At 43.5% G+C, this 16,385-nt stretch overlaps 1 protein-coding gene across 1 annotated transcript; it reads right to left on the bottom strand.

The window, feature by feature from the left end:
- Positions 1-13,842: 13,842 nt before the first annotated feature.
- Positions 13,843-15,008, bottom strand: LOC110500917 (uncharacterized). The gene has a single exon (XM_036957285.2). The coding sequence runs from the start codon at positions 14,633-14,635 to the stop codon at positions 14,186-14,188; it is 450 nt and encodes a 149-aa protein (XP_036813180.1). The 5' UTR covers positions 14,636-15,008; the 3' UTR covers positions 13,843-14,185.
- Between the last annotated feature and the right edge of the window lie 1,377 nt (positions 15,009-16,385).

Below are 16,385 nucleotides of genomic sequence, written 5' to 3'. Positions count from 1 at the left end.
ACAAAAAAAATGTAGGTTATGTCAATGTGTAAATCACGACAAACTACGGCCTCCCTTGGTCAGTCTGACCAGACACAGTATTGAAGCTTTCTCATCTCTTTCTGATGAGGATAATATGTACACTGGGCAGAGATGTTTTGATCTCTCAGTAAGGGTACCAGATAGCTGAACTTCCTTTTGATCGACAACATGGATAAAAACAGGCTAAAGAGGGGTGGTTCAATTTGTCTCCTTGTTAATGAAAGCTACCAAGTAGCAGTGTTCTCTGGGGTGAGGTCCTTTACTAAACTCCTTTTGGCATTTGGATGCATCTATAGTCAGCGTTGGCTAATAGCTCCACATTGGCCTATTGATGCAACACGTCATTAAAGCTTTGTTATTTCCTGAGCGTCTGATAGTTTCTGGCATTCACTCAGCAGGGCTGCTGTTAGAAGAGGACTTGGAGGAGAGAGGACTGGCCTAACGACAACAAACCACCTGCTACATCAGCTACAATTTAGGGGAAATTGCCAAGAATCAACTCGTTGTGCCCTCAGATTGTTAATATTGACGAGGTAGACGCCGGGGGAAAGGTGTGTTTTATCTAAATGATAAAGATACGATAGGGGCGTGGCACGCTATGTCACCTGATGCTGTTCTCTCCAATAGGATGAGAAACAATCCAACAAGCGGCCGATTTCCGATCTGGTGACTTCAATAAATTATTTCATAAAATATCATTCCAAATGCATCCATAGATAAACATTGCTGTTTGAATACAGTAAATCTGTGTTATGTCAAAACAGAAATTAAAATGCAATGCACACTGATTAAGTTAAGTCCAGGACCTATTACTGATTACCTGTCTCACTCTTACTGACAGTTGTGACTGCTTTGCATGATGTATTGTTGTCTCTACCTTCTTGCCCTTTGTGCTGTTGTCTGTGCCCAATTCTGTTTGTACCATGTTTTGTGCTTCTACCATGTTGTGTGCTGCCATGTGTTGCTACCATGCTGTGTTGTCATGTGTTGCTGCCATGCTATATTGTTGTCTTAGGTCTCTCTTTGTGTAGTGTTGTCTCTCGTCGTGATGTGTGTTTTGTACTATATTTTTATAGGCAGTCATTGTAAATAAGAATTTGTTCTTCACTGACTTGCCTAGTTAAAGGTTAAATAAATCAAATAAAAATGATATACATTTACTTGGTGGCAGCACTATTATATAAGATAACTATTATATATTACTGTATATAAGAGGCAAGAGCTAGCAATGACTCTTCAACAACACAAAGCTCTCTATATTGTGAAAAAAATAAGTATTATTCTGGATGTACTCTGTGGTGGATGGCTGTTTGACCAGTGAAACAGGGGTACAGAGGGAGTGTAATGTGAAAGGTGAAAGGTGAAGTGATAAATGACATTGGAGCAGTGACAGACACCTGGCAGCCTGCCCTCGTTTCTCAATTAGAAGAACCATTGTCAAAAAAGGACTCTACAGTGACATTATAAATGTGTCTATTCTAACCTGTTTTATTACTAGAAGATATGTCCATCACTTTATTTTTGTCCCCCACGATGAGGGGAGGGGACTGTGTATCTGTCTACATCTTTATTTATTTTTGTCCCCCACGATGAGGAGGGGAGGGGACTGTGTATCTGTCTACATCTTTATTTATTTTTGTCCCCCACGATGAGGAGGGGAGGGGACTGTGTATCTGTCTACGTCTTTATTTTTGTCCCCCACGATGAGGAGGGGAGGGGACTGTGTATCTGTCTACATCTTTATTTATTTTTGTCCCCCACGATGAGGGGAGGGGACTGTGTATCTGTCTACGTCTTTATTTATTTTTGTCCCCCACGATGAGGAGGGGAGGGGACTGTGTATCTGTCTACATCTTTATTTATTTTTGTCCCCCACGTTGAGGGGAGGGGACTGTGTATCTGTCTACGTCTTTATTTATTTTTGTCCCCCACGATGAGGGGAGGGGACTGTGTATCTGTCTACGTCTTTATTTATTTTTGTCCCCCACGATGAGGAGGGGAGGGGACTGTGTATCTGTCTACGTCTTTATTTATTTTTGTCCCCCACGATGAGGAGGGGAGGGGACTGTGTATCCGTCTACGTCTTTATTTATTTTTGTCCCCCACGATGAGGAGGGGAGGGGACTGTGTATCTGTCTACGTCTTTATTTATTTTTGTCCCCCACGATGAGGAGGGGAGGGGACTGTGTATCCGTCTACGTCTTTATTTATTTTTGTCCCCCACGATGAGGAGGGGAGGGGACTGTGTATCCGTCTACGTCTTTATTTATTTTTGTCCCCCACGATGAGGAGGGGAGGGGACTGTGTATCTGTCTACATCTTTATTTATTTTTGTCCCCCACGATGAGGAGGGGAGGGGACTGTGTATCCGTCTACATCTTTATTTATTTTTGTCCCCCACGATGAGGAGGGGAGGGGACTGTGTATCCGTCTACATCTTTATTTATTTTTGTCCCCCACGATGAGGAGGGGAGGGGACTGTGTATCCGTCTACGTCTTTATTTATTTTTGTCCCCCACGATGAGGAGGGGAGGGGACTGTGTATCTGTCTACATCTTTATTTATTTTTGTCCCCCACGATGAGGAGGGGAGGGGACTGTGTATCTGTCTACGTCTTTATTTATTTTTGTCCCCCACGATGAGGAGGGGAGGGGACTGTGTATCTGTCTACGTCTTTATTTATTTTTGTCCCCCACGATGAGGAGGGGAGGGGACTGTGTATCTGTCTACATCTTTATTTATTTTTGTCCCCCACGATGAGGAGGGGAGGGGACTGTGTATCTGTCTACATCTTTATTTATTTTTGTCCCCCACGATGAGGAGGGGAGGGGACTGTGTATCTGTCTACATCTTTATTTATTTTTGTCCCCCACGATGAGGGGAGGGGACTGTGTATCTGTCTACGTCTTTATTTTTGTCCCCACGATGAGGAGGGGAGGAGACTGTGTATCTGTCTACGTCTTTATTTATTTTTGTCCCCCACGATGAGGAGGGGAGGGGACTGTGTATCTGTCTACATCTTTATTTATTTTTGTCCCCCACGATGAGGAGGGGAGGGGACTGTGTATCTGTCTACATCTTTATTTATTTTTGTCCCCCACGATGAGGAGGGGAGGGGACTGTGTATCTCTCTACATCTTTATTTATTTTTGTCCCCCACGATGAGGAGGGGAGGGGACTGTGTATCTGTCTACATCTTTATTTATTTTTGTCCCCCACGATGAGGAGGGGAGGGGACTGTGTATCTGTCTACGTCTTTATTTATTTTTGTCCCCCACGATGAGGAGGGGAGGGGACTGTGTATCTGTCTACGTCTTTATTTATTTTTGTCCCCCACGATGAGGAGGGGAGGGGACTGTGTATCTGTCTACGTCTTTATTTATTTTTGTCCCCCACGATGAGGAGGGGAGGGGACTGTGTATCTGTCTACATCTTTATTTATTTTTGTCCCCCACGATGAGGAGGGGAGGGGACTGTGTATCTGTCTACATCTTTATTTATTTTTGTCCCCCACGATGAGGAGGGGAGGGGACTGTGTATCTGTCTACGTCTTTATTTATTTTTGTCCCCCACGATGAGGAGGGGAGGGGACTGTGTATCTGTCTACATCTTTATTTATTTTTGTCCCCCACGATGAGGAGGGGAGGGGACTGTGTATCTGTCTACATCTTTATTTATTTTTGTCCCCCACGATGAGGAGGGGAGGGGACTGTGTATCTGTCTACATCTTTATTTATTTTTGTCCCCCACGATGAGGAGGGGAGGGGACTGTGTATCTGTCTACGTCTTTATTTATTTTTGTCCCCCACGATGAGGAGGGGAGGGGACTGTGTATCTGTCTACGTCTTTATTTATTTTTGTCCCCCACGATGAGGGGAGGGGACTGTGTATCTGTCTACGTCTTTATTTTTGTCCCCCACGATGAGGAGGGGAGGAGACTGTGTATCTGTCTACATCTTTATTTATTTTTGTCCCCCACGATGAGGGGAGGGGACTGTGTATCTGTCTACGTCTTTATTTTTGTCCCCCACGATGAGGAGGGGAGGAGACTGTGTATCTGTCTACGTCTTTATTTATTTTTGTCCCCCACGATGAGGAGGGGAGGGGACTGTGTATCTGTCTACGTCTTTATTTTTGTCCCCCACGATGAGGAGGGGAGGGGACTGTGTATCTGTCTACGTCTTTATTTATTTTTGTCCCCCACGATGAGGAGGGGAGGGGACTGTGTATCTGTCTACGTCTTTATTTATTTTTGTCCCCCACGATGAGGAGGGGAGGGGACTGTGTATCTGTCTACGTCTTTATTTATTTTTGTCCCCCACGATGAGGGGAGGGGACTGTGTATCTGTCTACGTCTTTATTTATTTTTGTCCCCCACGATGAGGGGAGGGGACTGTGTATCTGTCTACGTCTTTATTTTTGTCCCCCACGATGAGGAGGGGAGGAGACTGTATCTGTCTACGTCTTTATTTATTTTTGTCCCCCACGATGAGGAGGGGAGGGGACTGTGTATCTGTCTACATCTTTATTTATTTTTGTCCCCCACGATGAGGAGGGGAGGGGACTGTGTATCTGTCTACATCTTTATTTATTTTTGTCCCCCACGATGAGGAGGGGAGGGGACTGTGTATCTGTCTACATCTTTATTTATTTTTGTCCCCCACGATGAGGAGGGGAGGGGACTGTGTATCTGTCTACGTCTTTATTTATTTTTTATGTGTACCTATATAATGATTGCTCTGTGCTATTGTTGGTTTGGTCTGTATGGAAAATGTCAAATAAAATGTTTGAAAGAACCCTCCCAGGTAAAAGGGTTGATGATGGTTGAAGCCAGACTGTTATATAAAACCATCCCATTAAAACCCAACCAGCGTTTTATAGACGGCACTTGGGAATGGCAATGCTCAATGATCAGAGTTACGACCATCTTATATAACATGGTGTTTTGCACGGTAGTCATGACAACGCAAAAGTAACAGAAGCAGGTATTTTGTTTCATTGCTGTTATTGCACTAATTATTATTATTGCAATAATGTGATATAATTCTGTATCTTGACATGTACCTTGAAGGCGGCTTAGTATTTTCCCTGACCGTTTCCCTACTTTATTACTATCCCAGGTGTCAGTGCAATATGAATGATCTAGTCCACAAGGGTAGAATGTATTCACACCCCTCAACAACACATTTTAATGTTACAGCCTGAATTGAAAAAATGGATTAAATTGAGATTGTTTTGGTCACTGGCCTACACACAATACCCATAATGTCAAATTCATTTAAAAAAATGAAAAGCTGAAACGTCTCTAGTCAATAATTATTAAACTCCTTTGTTATGGCAAGTCTAATTAGGTTCGGGAGGAAAAATGTACTTAAGTCACATAATAAGTTGTATGGACTCAAAATTATCTGTAAGGTCCCTCAGTCGAGCAGTGAATTTCAAACAAAGATTCAACCACAAAGACCAGGGAGGTTTTCCAATGTCTCACAGAGAAGGGGATCTATTCGTAGATAGATCAACATTAAAAAAAGCAGACATTGAATATCCTTTTGAGCATGGTGAAGTTATTCATTACACTTTGGATGATGTATCAATACACCCAGTCACTACAAAGATACAGGCGTCCTTCCTAACTCAGGCGTCCTTCCTAACTAGAGGAATGAAACCACTCAGGGATTTCACCATGAGGCCAATGGTGACTTTAAAACAGTTACAGAGTTGAATATCTGTGATATGAGAAAACTGAAGATGGATCAACGACATTGTAGTTACTCCACAATACTTACCTAATTAACAGAGTGAAAAGGAGGAAGCCTGTACAGAATAAAAATTATTCTAAAACATGCATCCTGTACGCAACAAGGCACTAAATTAATACTGCAATTCACTGTTCATCCTGAGTACAAAGTGTTATGTTTGGGGCAAATCTAATACATCACATTACTGAGTACCACTCTCCTTATTTTCAAGCACAGTGGTGGCTGCATCATGTTATGGGTATGCTTGTGTCATTAAGGACTGGGGAGTATTTCAGTATAAAAAATAAATGGAATTGAGCACAGGCAAAATCCTAGAGAAAAACCTGGTTCAGTCTGCTTTCCACCAGATACTGGGAGATGAATTCATCTTTTAGCAGGACAATAACCTAAAACATAAGGCCAAATCTATACTGGAGTTGATGACCAAGAAGACAGGGAATGTTCCCAAGTGGTGGAGTTACAGTTTTGACTTAAATATACTCGAAAATCTATGGCAAGACCTGAAAACGGCTGTCTAGCAATGATCAACAACCAATTTGACAGATCTTGAAGAATTTTTTAAAGAATGGACAAATGTTGTGCAATCCAGGTGTGGAAACCTCTTAAAGACTTACAGCTGTAATCGCTGTATCACGGCCGTCTTCCTGGAAGGAATAAGTGGACCAAAGTGCAGCGTGGTGAGTGTACATTTTCCTTTTATTTTAGTAATGTCACCAACAAAACAAGCTTACAGGGCTAAGTGCCACAAACAAAGTTAACTACCCACACTGAAAGGAGGGAAAAGGGCTACCTAAGTATGATTCCCAATCAGAGACAACGATAGACAGCTGTCCCTGATTGAGAACCATACCCGGCCAAAACATAGAAATAAAGAAACCTAGAAAACAAAAAATACAATGCCGACCCCACATCACACCCTGACCTAATCAAGTAGGGAAATAAAACGTCTCTCTAAGGTCAGGGCGTGACACACTGCCAAAGGTGGTTCTACAACTCAGGAGTGTGAATACTTATGTAAATGAGCTATTTCTGCATTTAATTTCCCCCCAAAATGTTTTCACTTTGTCATTATGGGGTGTTATGTGTAGATGGGTGAGAACAAACATAGAGATTTAATCAATTTTGAATAACAACAAAATGTGGCCCTAGCCCTCACCCTCCGATCCAACATGATGTTCGGATGCACCGATCCTGTGCAGGTGTTGTTACACGTGGTCTGCCACTGCCAGGACGATTAGCTGTCCATCCTGTCTCCCTGTAGTGCTGTCTTATGTGTCTTAAAGTACAAACATTGCAATTTATTGACTTGGCCACATCTGCAGTCCTCATGCCTCCTTGCAGCATGCCTAAGGCACATTCACACAGCTGAGCAGGGACCCTGGGCATCTTTCTTTTGGTGTTTTTCAGAGTCAGTAGCAAGGCTTCTTTAGTTTCCTAAGTTTTCATAACTGTGACCTTAATTGCCTACCGTCTGTAAGCTGTTAGTGTCTTAACGACCGTTCCACAGGTGCATATTCATTGATTGTTTATGGTTCATTGAACAAGAATGGGAAACAGTGTTTAAACCCTTTACCATGAAGATCTGTGAAGTTATTTGGATTTTTTACAAATGATCTTTGAAAGACAGGGTCCTGAAAAAGGGACGTTTCTTTTTTTGCTGAGTTTATAATATTCAGACTGGCTGACACAGGCTCATCAGTAGGAGAGACAGACACACTGCTGTTATCTGCTGAGGGATTTCCCCTGATTGCAGCTCATCTAGAACACACCGTATTGATTTCCTATTAACACGACTCTCATATCCGTGGAAAGAGGCTGCTAGGCCTGATGATAAGGTGGTGAAAGGTGGTGGTTAAGGAGGCGGACCGAAGTTATTAACTTCTTATTTGGCCTGTATTCATTACATTATCTTGTTTTTGGACAGTAATTGCTTCAATCTTGTATATGTAATTCGTTTTGACAAAGATTTTATTGTACCTTTTGTATTTCTGAAGTTACATTTGAAATAATTTGAATATACATATATCATCCAGTGGATGAAAGCAACAAGAAAAAGCTGAATTGAGGGGCCTGCGGAGCTGTCAGTGTCAACCACGGCTGTTGAAACTCTTTTCTTCCACCGCAATCACAGGGACGAAAGATGAAAGGTTGTGATGCAAACGTATTGATATAAGTGGCCCAAAATAGACGTTTTACCCCGCGGACAAGAGCACACTGAAATCAACTTTCATTACACTTCCCACCGCACTGATTTGCTTTGACACGAGCATCCAGTCCCATGAATAACCACGACATGTTAATTCATGTTTACTCCGGCGATGGGGATTCTGAACTACACGTCTTCAGAATGAGAGCTGCTCAAGTCTCAGCAGGGTGCCACGTATGGGCATTTGGAGACAGCAACAGAAACTGGCGGAACATTTTATAGTTGATTATGCGCTGAATGCGGTTGTTATTAATTAAAGTATTCTCCTGTGTTGTGTACATTGGGGATAGGGTCTGGGATCAAATGGCATCCTGTGGTAAACAGGGCCTCCATTACAGAAGCCAAACTAATTACCAGAAATAATTAAGAACATTTTATATAGAAAAAAACAAATCTCTTCCTCCAATTTATCAAGCTAGCTGCAGTATAGGTCATAACGTGCTACTATCCTAACTCCAAAGACATGAATCAACTCTTGTTCTCTCTAAACAGTGTTTGGCCGTGACGCACACAGGCTTCTCTCTAGAGACCTCATCAGCCAAGGGAAAGACACGATGCCACCTGGCTGATGTTCTGTGTACCTGAGCTACCCTGTTCCCTTGTCTCACAGTCAGTGCTTCACTAAAGCCTGTCTGAGAATGTGTCTGAGAATAGTAATTAAGGGACGTGGGAGGCCTTTTCTGTTTCTGTCGTTTAAATTGTAAACCTGAGCCTTCACGGCCATCATTGCGTTATAACCGGCACAACAGGTGCAGTTTGGTGGTACACTCCTGCCACCGCCTCTGAGTCCCAGCAAGTGATAATAACAGGATGGAGCTGGGATCAGAGCCCTCCACTTGTTGGGTTGATTTACATGCTGTGCAGAGATGGCGAGGCGGCGTGAATCACCGGGAGAGACAGAGAGAGGACACGGTGGGAGGACATGAGCATGACTCTTGATGCTGCTGTTCATCAAGCCCATCAACTCACAAAGATGTACAGCTCACCTCCCGGCAGATCACTTATCCACAAATGTCCGCAGCATCCCGAAAACACCACGAGCATGCAGAAAAACTCACGCTGGCACTACTAGGGCACATAAGATTCCAATGTATCCACACACTACTTACTGGGCTTAGCTAACAATGACTAGTAGATGAATAGCAATTATTCACTAAAGGAAAACCATTTCTTAATGCAACTTTACCATGACGCACAACACCCACAAGCCATTAATTGAGGAGGCAGCCAGGTCAGTGGGCTGTGTTAGCCCTGACTTGTTCGGCTAACCCCTGCGCTAGCCTAGCAGACAGCTGATGTCAGACAGCCGGTATTGTAGAGGAGCTGTGTTTTTTATGAATGAGCTGCCAGACTCCCACTCCTCTAAAGCGATGAGTCATCCATTGGCCCTGTGTCTTACAGTATATCAGTGGGCTCAGCTGACGGTCTGCTGTTAGGAATAATGAAACGGGTTTATATTTAGCGTACCCACACATGCCAGGGCGCGTGCGCACACACACACACACACATACCAGAGGAGATGGTGGGAGGAGCTATAGGAGGACAGGCTCATTATAATGGCTGGAATGGAATCAATAGAATGGTACCAAACACTTCAAACACATGTTTGACTCCGTTCCATTGATTCCATTCCAGCCATTATAATGAGCCCGTCCTCCTATAGCTCCTCCCACTAGCCTTTCCTGCAACAAACAAATACAGTCTACGAAAGTAGAAACAACAATGTAATGATGCAACGATGCCAGCAATGCAACAAGACAAAGTGCACTACATCCTCTGAGGTTTTACGGCTCTGCCTTAATGAATGAGCTTATTAACCAAAAAACCCTCTACTCAGAATCTCTGGCACAGAATGTACTGCGCATCTGTTTATTTTGCCACTCAAGTTCCCCTCATTTGTGCACTTAAACTGAGACTCACAGAGAGCTAAGTACTGTGTTAAAGCAGTTAGAGATGTTGCATAAAGTTCACAGGGAATATCCATCATAGACTGGGTACACACATGAGATCACCCCTATCATCATGCACATTATAAAGCCTCACTGTCTGCCTGATTGAATGATACCAGTACATTATTTCCCCCGTCCTCTGAAAGGCCTATGATGAGGTGGGGAAGTGGTCCTAATGGTATGCATGCTGGAGGAGTGACACGGGCTCTTTAAATGGCCAGAGGGATCAGGGCCTGTAAACTCAGAGGAGACTAGGGAGGCGTGGAGATGAATGTCCCTGTCAGAGGGGATAAATCTTCTTCATACCGCTGGCTGGTAGCAGGTCCCACCTCAATTTGGAGCTGGGTAGAGATAAGCCCTAATGACACTGTCTCCCGGGCAGACTAATTTATCCACAGGCTAGAGAGAAGCAGCTCTGATATCTTCCCTCTGGCACATGCTGTTTGTGTCACTGCAGTATCTCTGTCTGTGTGTGTATAATGTACAATAAACCTTACATCCAGATAACAACCCAACCTCATATACCTACCTCACAAGTCTCCTGATTAGTCACAATAATCTAGCAAATACAATTAGCCAGATTAGATGGTTACCTCAGTGCCTCGCCGTGGTTCTCCTAATAGCAACAAATGGGCTCAAATCAAGCCGATATTGAGGATTCCGTACACAAAGGAATTCAAATCAACCTAATGATTACTTAAAATACAGGTTATTTGATTTGTGTTCATCTCGAGAAAATGTGTCTTTCCAAATCCACTGTAAAGAGTGGCTCCTTAGTGGATTCAGCCCACTGTTCAGTGGTTGTTGGTCTCCATAGAGATGAAAAGATAGACTTATAAATGCCAAATGAAAGAGGGCATAGCTCAGACACCTGCTGTGATCACAAGATGTTTGAAGTTTCTGTCCATTTCCTGCGTTTCAATCTCTGTCCATTCTAAATCGATGAGGCTACTTACTCTTATAATTACTATAGGCCCGCTGATGTGTCCTTTAGTCTACCAGGGACAGGATGTACCACATTCCCAATGAAATAACGGTTGAGTCACAGATGCAATAACACATGGGCTGTGTGAGTGGCACAGCTCATTATACTTTGGGACTGAAATGCGGTGGGTAGCCCTGACTTTCTCAGACGCCTTTCCTCACACAGACAGACAATAGTCTCTTCTACTGCACTTAGTGGTTGTTATTCACACTTAGCTTGACAGATACATCGGTACAGATTGCAATGTTCTGTGTTATTCTAAGTTGTTTAACCAACTAAAAGTTGCGCTTTTGTAAACAAAAGGCTTCCGCGGATATTTAACACCAGCTCCCGAACCCCAGGAGCAGATGTGTTATTTTTCCGTCAGTAATTACTCACCGGCTATCTAATCATGACTCCATTTAACCAATTAAAGGCCACTTTCCACTACTGACAATGGTAATCATTTAAAGGCAGCATGCAAAACCTGCAACACACAGGCCCGTAATGAAACTACAGGTGGATGTCTACAGTACAGTATCATATGGCGTCGCCACAGCATCATGTCCTTTCAACCACCCACCAACCTTCCCTTTCGAAGTCTAATCATGGATCCACATCTACATCGAACAAACAGATTTCCTGTTCAAAACTAGTATCAACTAAATGCTTGTGATTCTCTGTGCGATCAAGAGATAGCCCTACTTTATGACAAGGGCAGTGTGTGTGTGTTGTAGATGAATGTGTTGTGTGTGTGTGTGTGTGTGCGTGCGTGCGTGTGTGTGTATGTGAGAGAGTGACAGCTGTCAGTCACTGTGTGGGCAGAGGCCCAGAATGTCCTATGGTCTCTGCCGGGCCATAATGAGCAGGTGACCCTGCAGCTGCTGTCACTCCTCACACACACACACACACACACACACACACACACACGCACGCGCACACACACACACACACAGGGATGCATGCTCGCACACACGCATCTAGCCTCTAATCACACAAACAGGGTCACGTTTCAAGAGTGCATGTGCATCCCAACACCCTAACAGGAACATTTTAGGATATGAAATGCTAATTGATGAAGAATAGCTCTGGTTAGAGCTATATTGTTTTGAAGATGCTCTTGAACAAGCATGCAAACTTTTGATTGGGTACCATGTGTCATTCTGGTCAGTCAGTTGATGTGAGATTGTTGAGCCTGTGTATAAAACAGCACATTTAATTTCTCATTATCCGTAGTGGGCGAAGATAAATGACTATAGTGTACACATAAGTAGTAGTTTCAGCTTGTCAGTTGAACCCAATAACTATATGCATAATCCTTTAACCTAAACAAAGCACCTTTAAATCATCATAAAACATAACAAAATTCAGCGACAATGGATGTTCATTCCATGAATTCAATGCTCACACACATACCCACATGGACTTGCTTGCTGATGCAGAGACTAACTCAAACTGAATCTAGTAAGTAGATCAACTGCCTCTGAACTGATCCTGTCTGAGCTGTAGTCAACCCAGACGTTTCTAGACTTCTATCAATATCAACTTCCAGCCCTTTCAGCCGAGTGGGGAGGGAGGGGCCCTGATTGCTGAGTTGGCCTACCGCACAGTCTCTATGGAAACCTGTTGGCATGTACTGTAGCAGCGCCTGGGAGGCTTTAATTTGTTCTTATGGTTACAAGCAGCTCTCGGCAATAGTGAGGCCAGCCTAAATGACAATCAAAACTGGACAGCAGAAACATTGTCCCCAATTGCATTCCCTATTATGTCACAGCTTTCATTTCAGTTCATTGATTTGTTGTTGCCAAGTGACAATTTGATTGTTTTTCAGAATAGTTCAGAAGTTGAGGGGAGAATTGCCAGTAGAAACAGGTAATTGTGACGCACAGAGCTAAGGGTTCACAAGTGTAGAGGAAAATGGGAGGGGAGGAAACCTCTTATGGATGAGGTATGCACAGTGCTCATTACTTCAATGAGCGCCAAGTTATGCATGCTATCGACGGTGTAAAGAAAAGGTACATTCAGACGTTCAACTGTAAACTGGTCACTTAGCGCCCTCTAGTGGTTGTCCAGACTGTCTCCAGTAAGTACAAAACAACTCCAGCTTAATAACGTCTCAGTAGTGCAAGTACATCGGATATTTGTTGATACGCTTTAGCACTAAAATTGGTTGAGTAAATTATACCACCTCATATAATGGATTGATATGTATGATCTCCAGGCTGCATCACATCTGGGCGTGATTGGGAGTCCCATAGGGTGGCACACAATTGTCCCAGCGTCGTCCGGGTTTGGCCAGGGTAGGCTGTTATTGTAAATAAGAATTAGTTCATAACTGACTTGCCTAGTTAAATAAAGGTTAAATACATTGCCATTGAATACCATAGATGCAGCCATTATGTCTCCTGTTGATTGAAGGTGGATGGCCCGAGATGGCTGACTGTAAACACCCATCAATGGAATGACATCTATCACTCAGAGGGGCAGTTAAGATAGTGGGCTCCCCAGAAATAGAATTCTGGATTATGGGTACACTCAATATGGCTAGCAGTCCACCCAACAGCCACCCATTGACTTGAATGGGGATACCCCTTATCGGAATTTGAACCCATAGTTAACTCCTTCTGGCCAAGACTCTGCAGGTCAATACAACTGCATTCCCCACCCTGAGCATGGCAGAGACTAAATTAGCTCTTTACAGTTCCATGTGTGCCACGCCTGTCAGGCACGAGCCACGTTTCAACCCTCTTGAAATGGACCAAGACAAACAAATAAACATTCATGACGTGTATGTTAATGTGTAAAAAAAAAACATTTTGCAATGTAGTACATTATCCCTTGGCTTGTATTTGACTGGCTCAGTAACCCTCACAGTAGAAAGAGAGGAATTTAACTAACCAGCTACAAAGACTGCTTAGGTATAATAACGACCAAAACTGCACCCAACATTCACATTTTATTAGAATGATCAAATCAAAACTGTGTTAACAGCATTCAAACAATTAGCTTGATCTGTGAATACGATATCAGGAACCATATACCTTGTGAACCATATTAAAATGTTTACATCCGACAACTACAGTCCCCAAAGAAAATTACAGCCTGTGCAAAACCTGTAAATACATTATGTAGGCTGATCAGTTATAGACCTGCTTAGCTAACGGTATACTGTAGAAACCCGCAAACAAAAAAACAAGCAGGTCTATACCCAATCCTCAGGAAATATGATAAAGCAGAAGCAGGTGGATGTACCTAAAACGGCCCAAAGACAGCTAGGGTAATCTGATCATGTCAAGGCCTCCTCTTCCCGGCGGGTCCGCTCCTCAGCAAGACGGGCCTGGCGCTCATTGTTCTGCTCGGCGCGCACGCGCTGCTGCTCGGCACGGCGGCGCTCGATGCGGCTGCGGAGGGCCACTAACTCCTCCTCCTCTTTCTGGCAGCTGGAGAAGTGCATCTCGATCAGGCTCTGCAGGTCATTGAAGTCCTTCTCCAGCCTCTTGCGGTGGAGGTCATCAAAGTCTAACTTCTCGCCGTCGGGCAGCTTGGGAGGAGCGATGTTGGTAATGTACTTGGTCCATGGCTTGGTCTCCCCCTCGCTCCCCTCACCATGTTCCCTCTCCTCCATCTCGTCCTCCTCATCTTCCTTATCCTCCTCCTGCTGCTCTTCTTCAGGCTCCTCTTCCACCTCAGGTGCCTCCTCTACTTCTTCCTCCACAATATCCTCTGTGTCAGACATGATGTTAAGCCTGCCTCTGAGACAGTCAAGAAGTCAAGTAAGAAAGACCAGCGGAGACACACACACACAGAGACCAACTTGTGTCCCAACAGTCAAGAGGGGAAGTGAAGTGAACTTTCAGGCTGCTTGGGCTCTTTTAAAGCTTTATCCTGAATATGTGTCCAAACCCCACTGTCTAGCCGAGATGTTCAGACAGATGGAATGGAGTCCATTTTCTTCTTCAACAAGTCTGCCCCCTCTCCTTAACCCCAGACTCTCCCCATCATTCCTTTCCAAGGACAATCGGAGTGCCCTATTTCAGACGCACAACAGATGCACTCAGGTGCCACTCAAACCTGTGCTCTCCTTCAAGCCCGCAATCGAATGTATACATCACGATCACAGCATGATTTTTGTCAGGGTCAAGAGAAGTTCTTACTCATATACTATGGGGTTATTTATGCACTTGGTCATCAAGAGGGAGAAAAAGAGAGAGAGTATATGGTAAGTACACCTGTAAAAAAAAAAAAAGTCATAGTGATCAAATAATCAAAGGGATGAAGTTTCCTAATTTCAGTTTAGAAGAATGAAGAGTAATAGTTTAATAGTGGAATGGTCACTATATCAATAACTATATAATGAATGGTCTCTTATATTCCACATAGAGTGATATATCAAGCACATGTATGGGTCATGCACCAAAGATAGACCATTGAAAAGGCTTGTTGCCAGTTAAAGTAGCACTTTGTTGTTAGAATGTGAACACCAGACAACGTAATTGCGGTCACCTCACTTATGCCATTACGTCATAACCACCATCTTGACTGAAGCACATTCATCTAGAGGCCTCGTTTTTCCACTGCGACTTACAGAGCTTACCGCTGAGCTCATCCTAGAGCAAAGCATGTCATTACAATATATAAAGTACCCTTTGCAAGAACACCAAAGCTGTGTGTGTATAATCTTTTCAATAGTTGTCCTTCCTACAACTATTTGAAATATGTTCACTTTGCTAATTGACACCTCAAATTAGTATCAATTTCCCCTAAATAACAAAGAAACTATGAAGAAATGCTTGACCACTGTTCCATTTTCATGTTGCACTTTGTAAAAAAAAATAAACAAATAAAAACCTCTTCCAGTTTGCCAGCCAAAGACGACCCTACCATAGTAAATACTATTTGAGCGCAAGCTTTCAACTGATCCTCCTGGAGTGCTGACAAAAAACACCCGTCCAAGAAAGATGGGCCCTGAAAATACAACTTCTAACAAGAACAATTTCTGAACACTGCCTCGTCTCCACTTCGGAATGTAATTCAAACATTCTTGCAATAGATGACTCCAGCTTTCAGGGTGGAGTGGATAGCTTTTTTAATGTTTACTTCTTGGGCACTGATGGCAACAATAGAATACAGTGTTCTGCACTTAAATATCCAGCCCTTGAGTTAAGAGCGCAAAAGGACAAATGTGGTTTTAGTATGAGATAATTGACAGGTGCTGTGCGTCGTCCACGGGTGTCCCCTATGAACACTGAGAATTCCAATAAACCGCTGTGCCGTGGAAGATTGATCCTCTTAGTGAATATGTAGCCTTTTCCTCAAAAGGCAACAGCAACATGGCAGAGTACAGGCCTTGGACTAAGGGCTAGGATTTGGGGACAGACAATAGAAGGATTTTGAAAGTGTCCCTGCACTCCACAGCCTAAGACTCACCCCTGAAGATTGCCAGCCAGTACCCACAACTAAGAGTCACAGTATTAAGGCCAGTACGG

Source organism: Oncorhynchus mykiss, chromosome 21 (assembly GCF_057628025.1).
Source record: "Oncorhynchus mykiss isolate SJ-2025 chromosome 21, ASM5762802v1, whole genome shotgun sequence".
Taxonomy (NCBI): Eukaryota; Metazoa; Chordata; class Actinopteri; order Salmoniformes; family Salmonidae; genus Oncorhynchus; species Oncorhynchus mykiss.
This window is presented reverse-complemented; position numbering and strand designations above follow the sequence as displayed.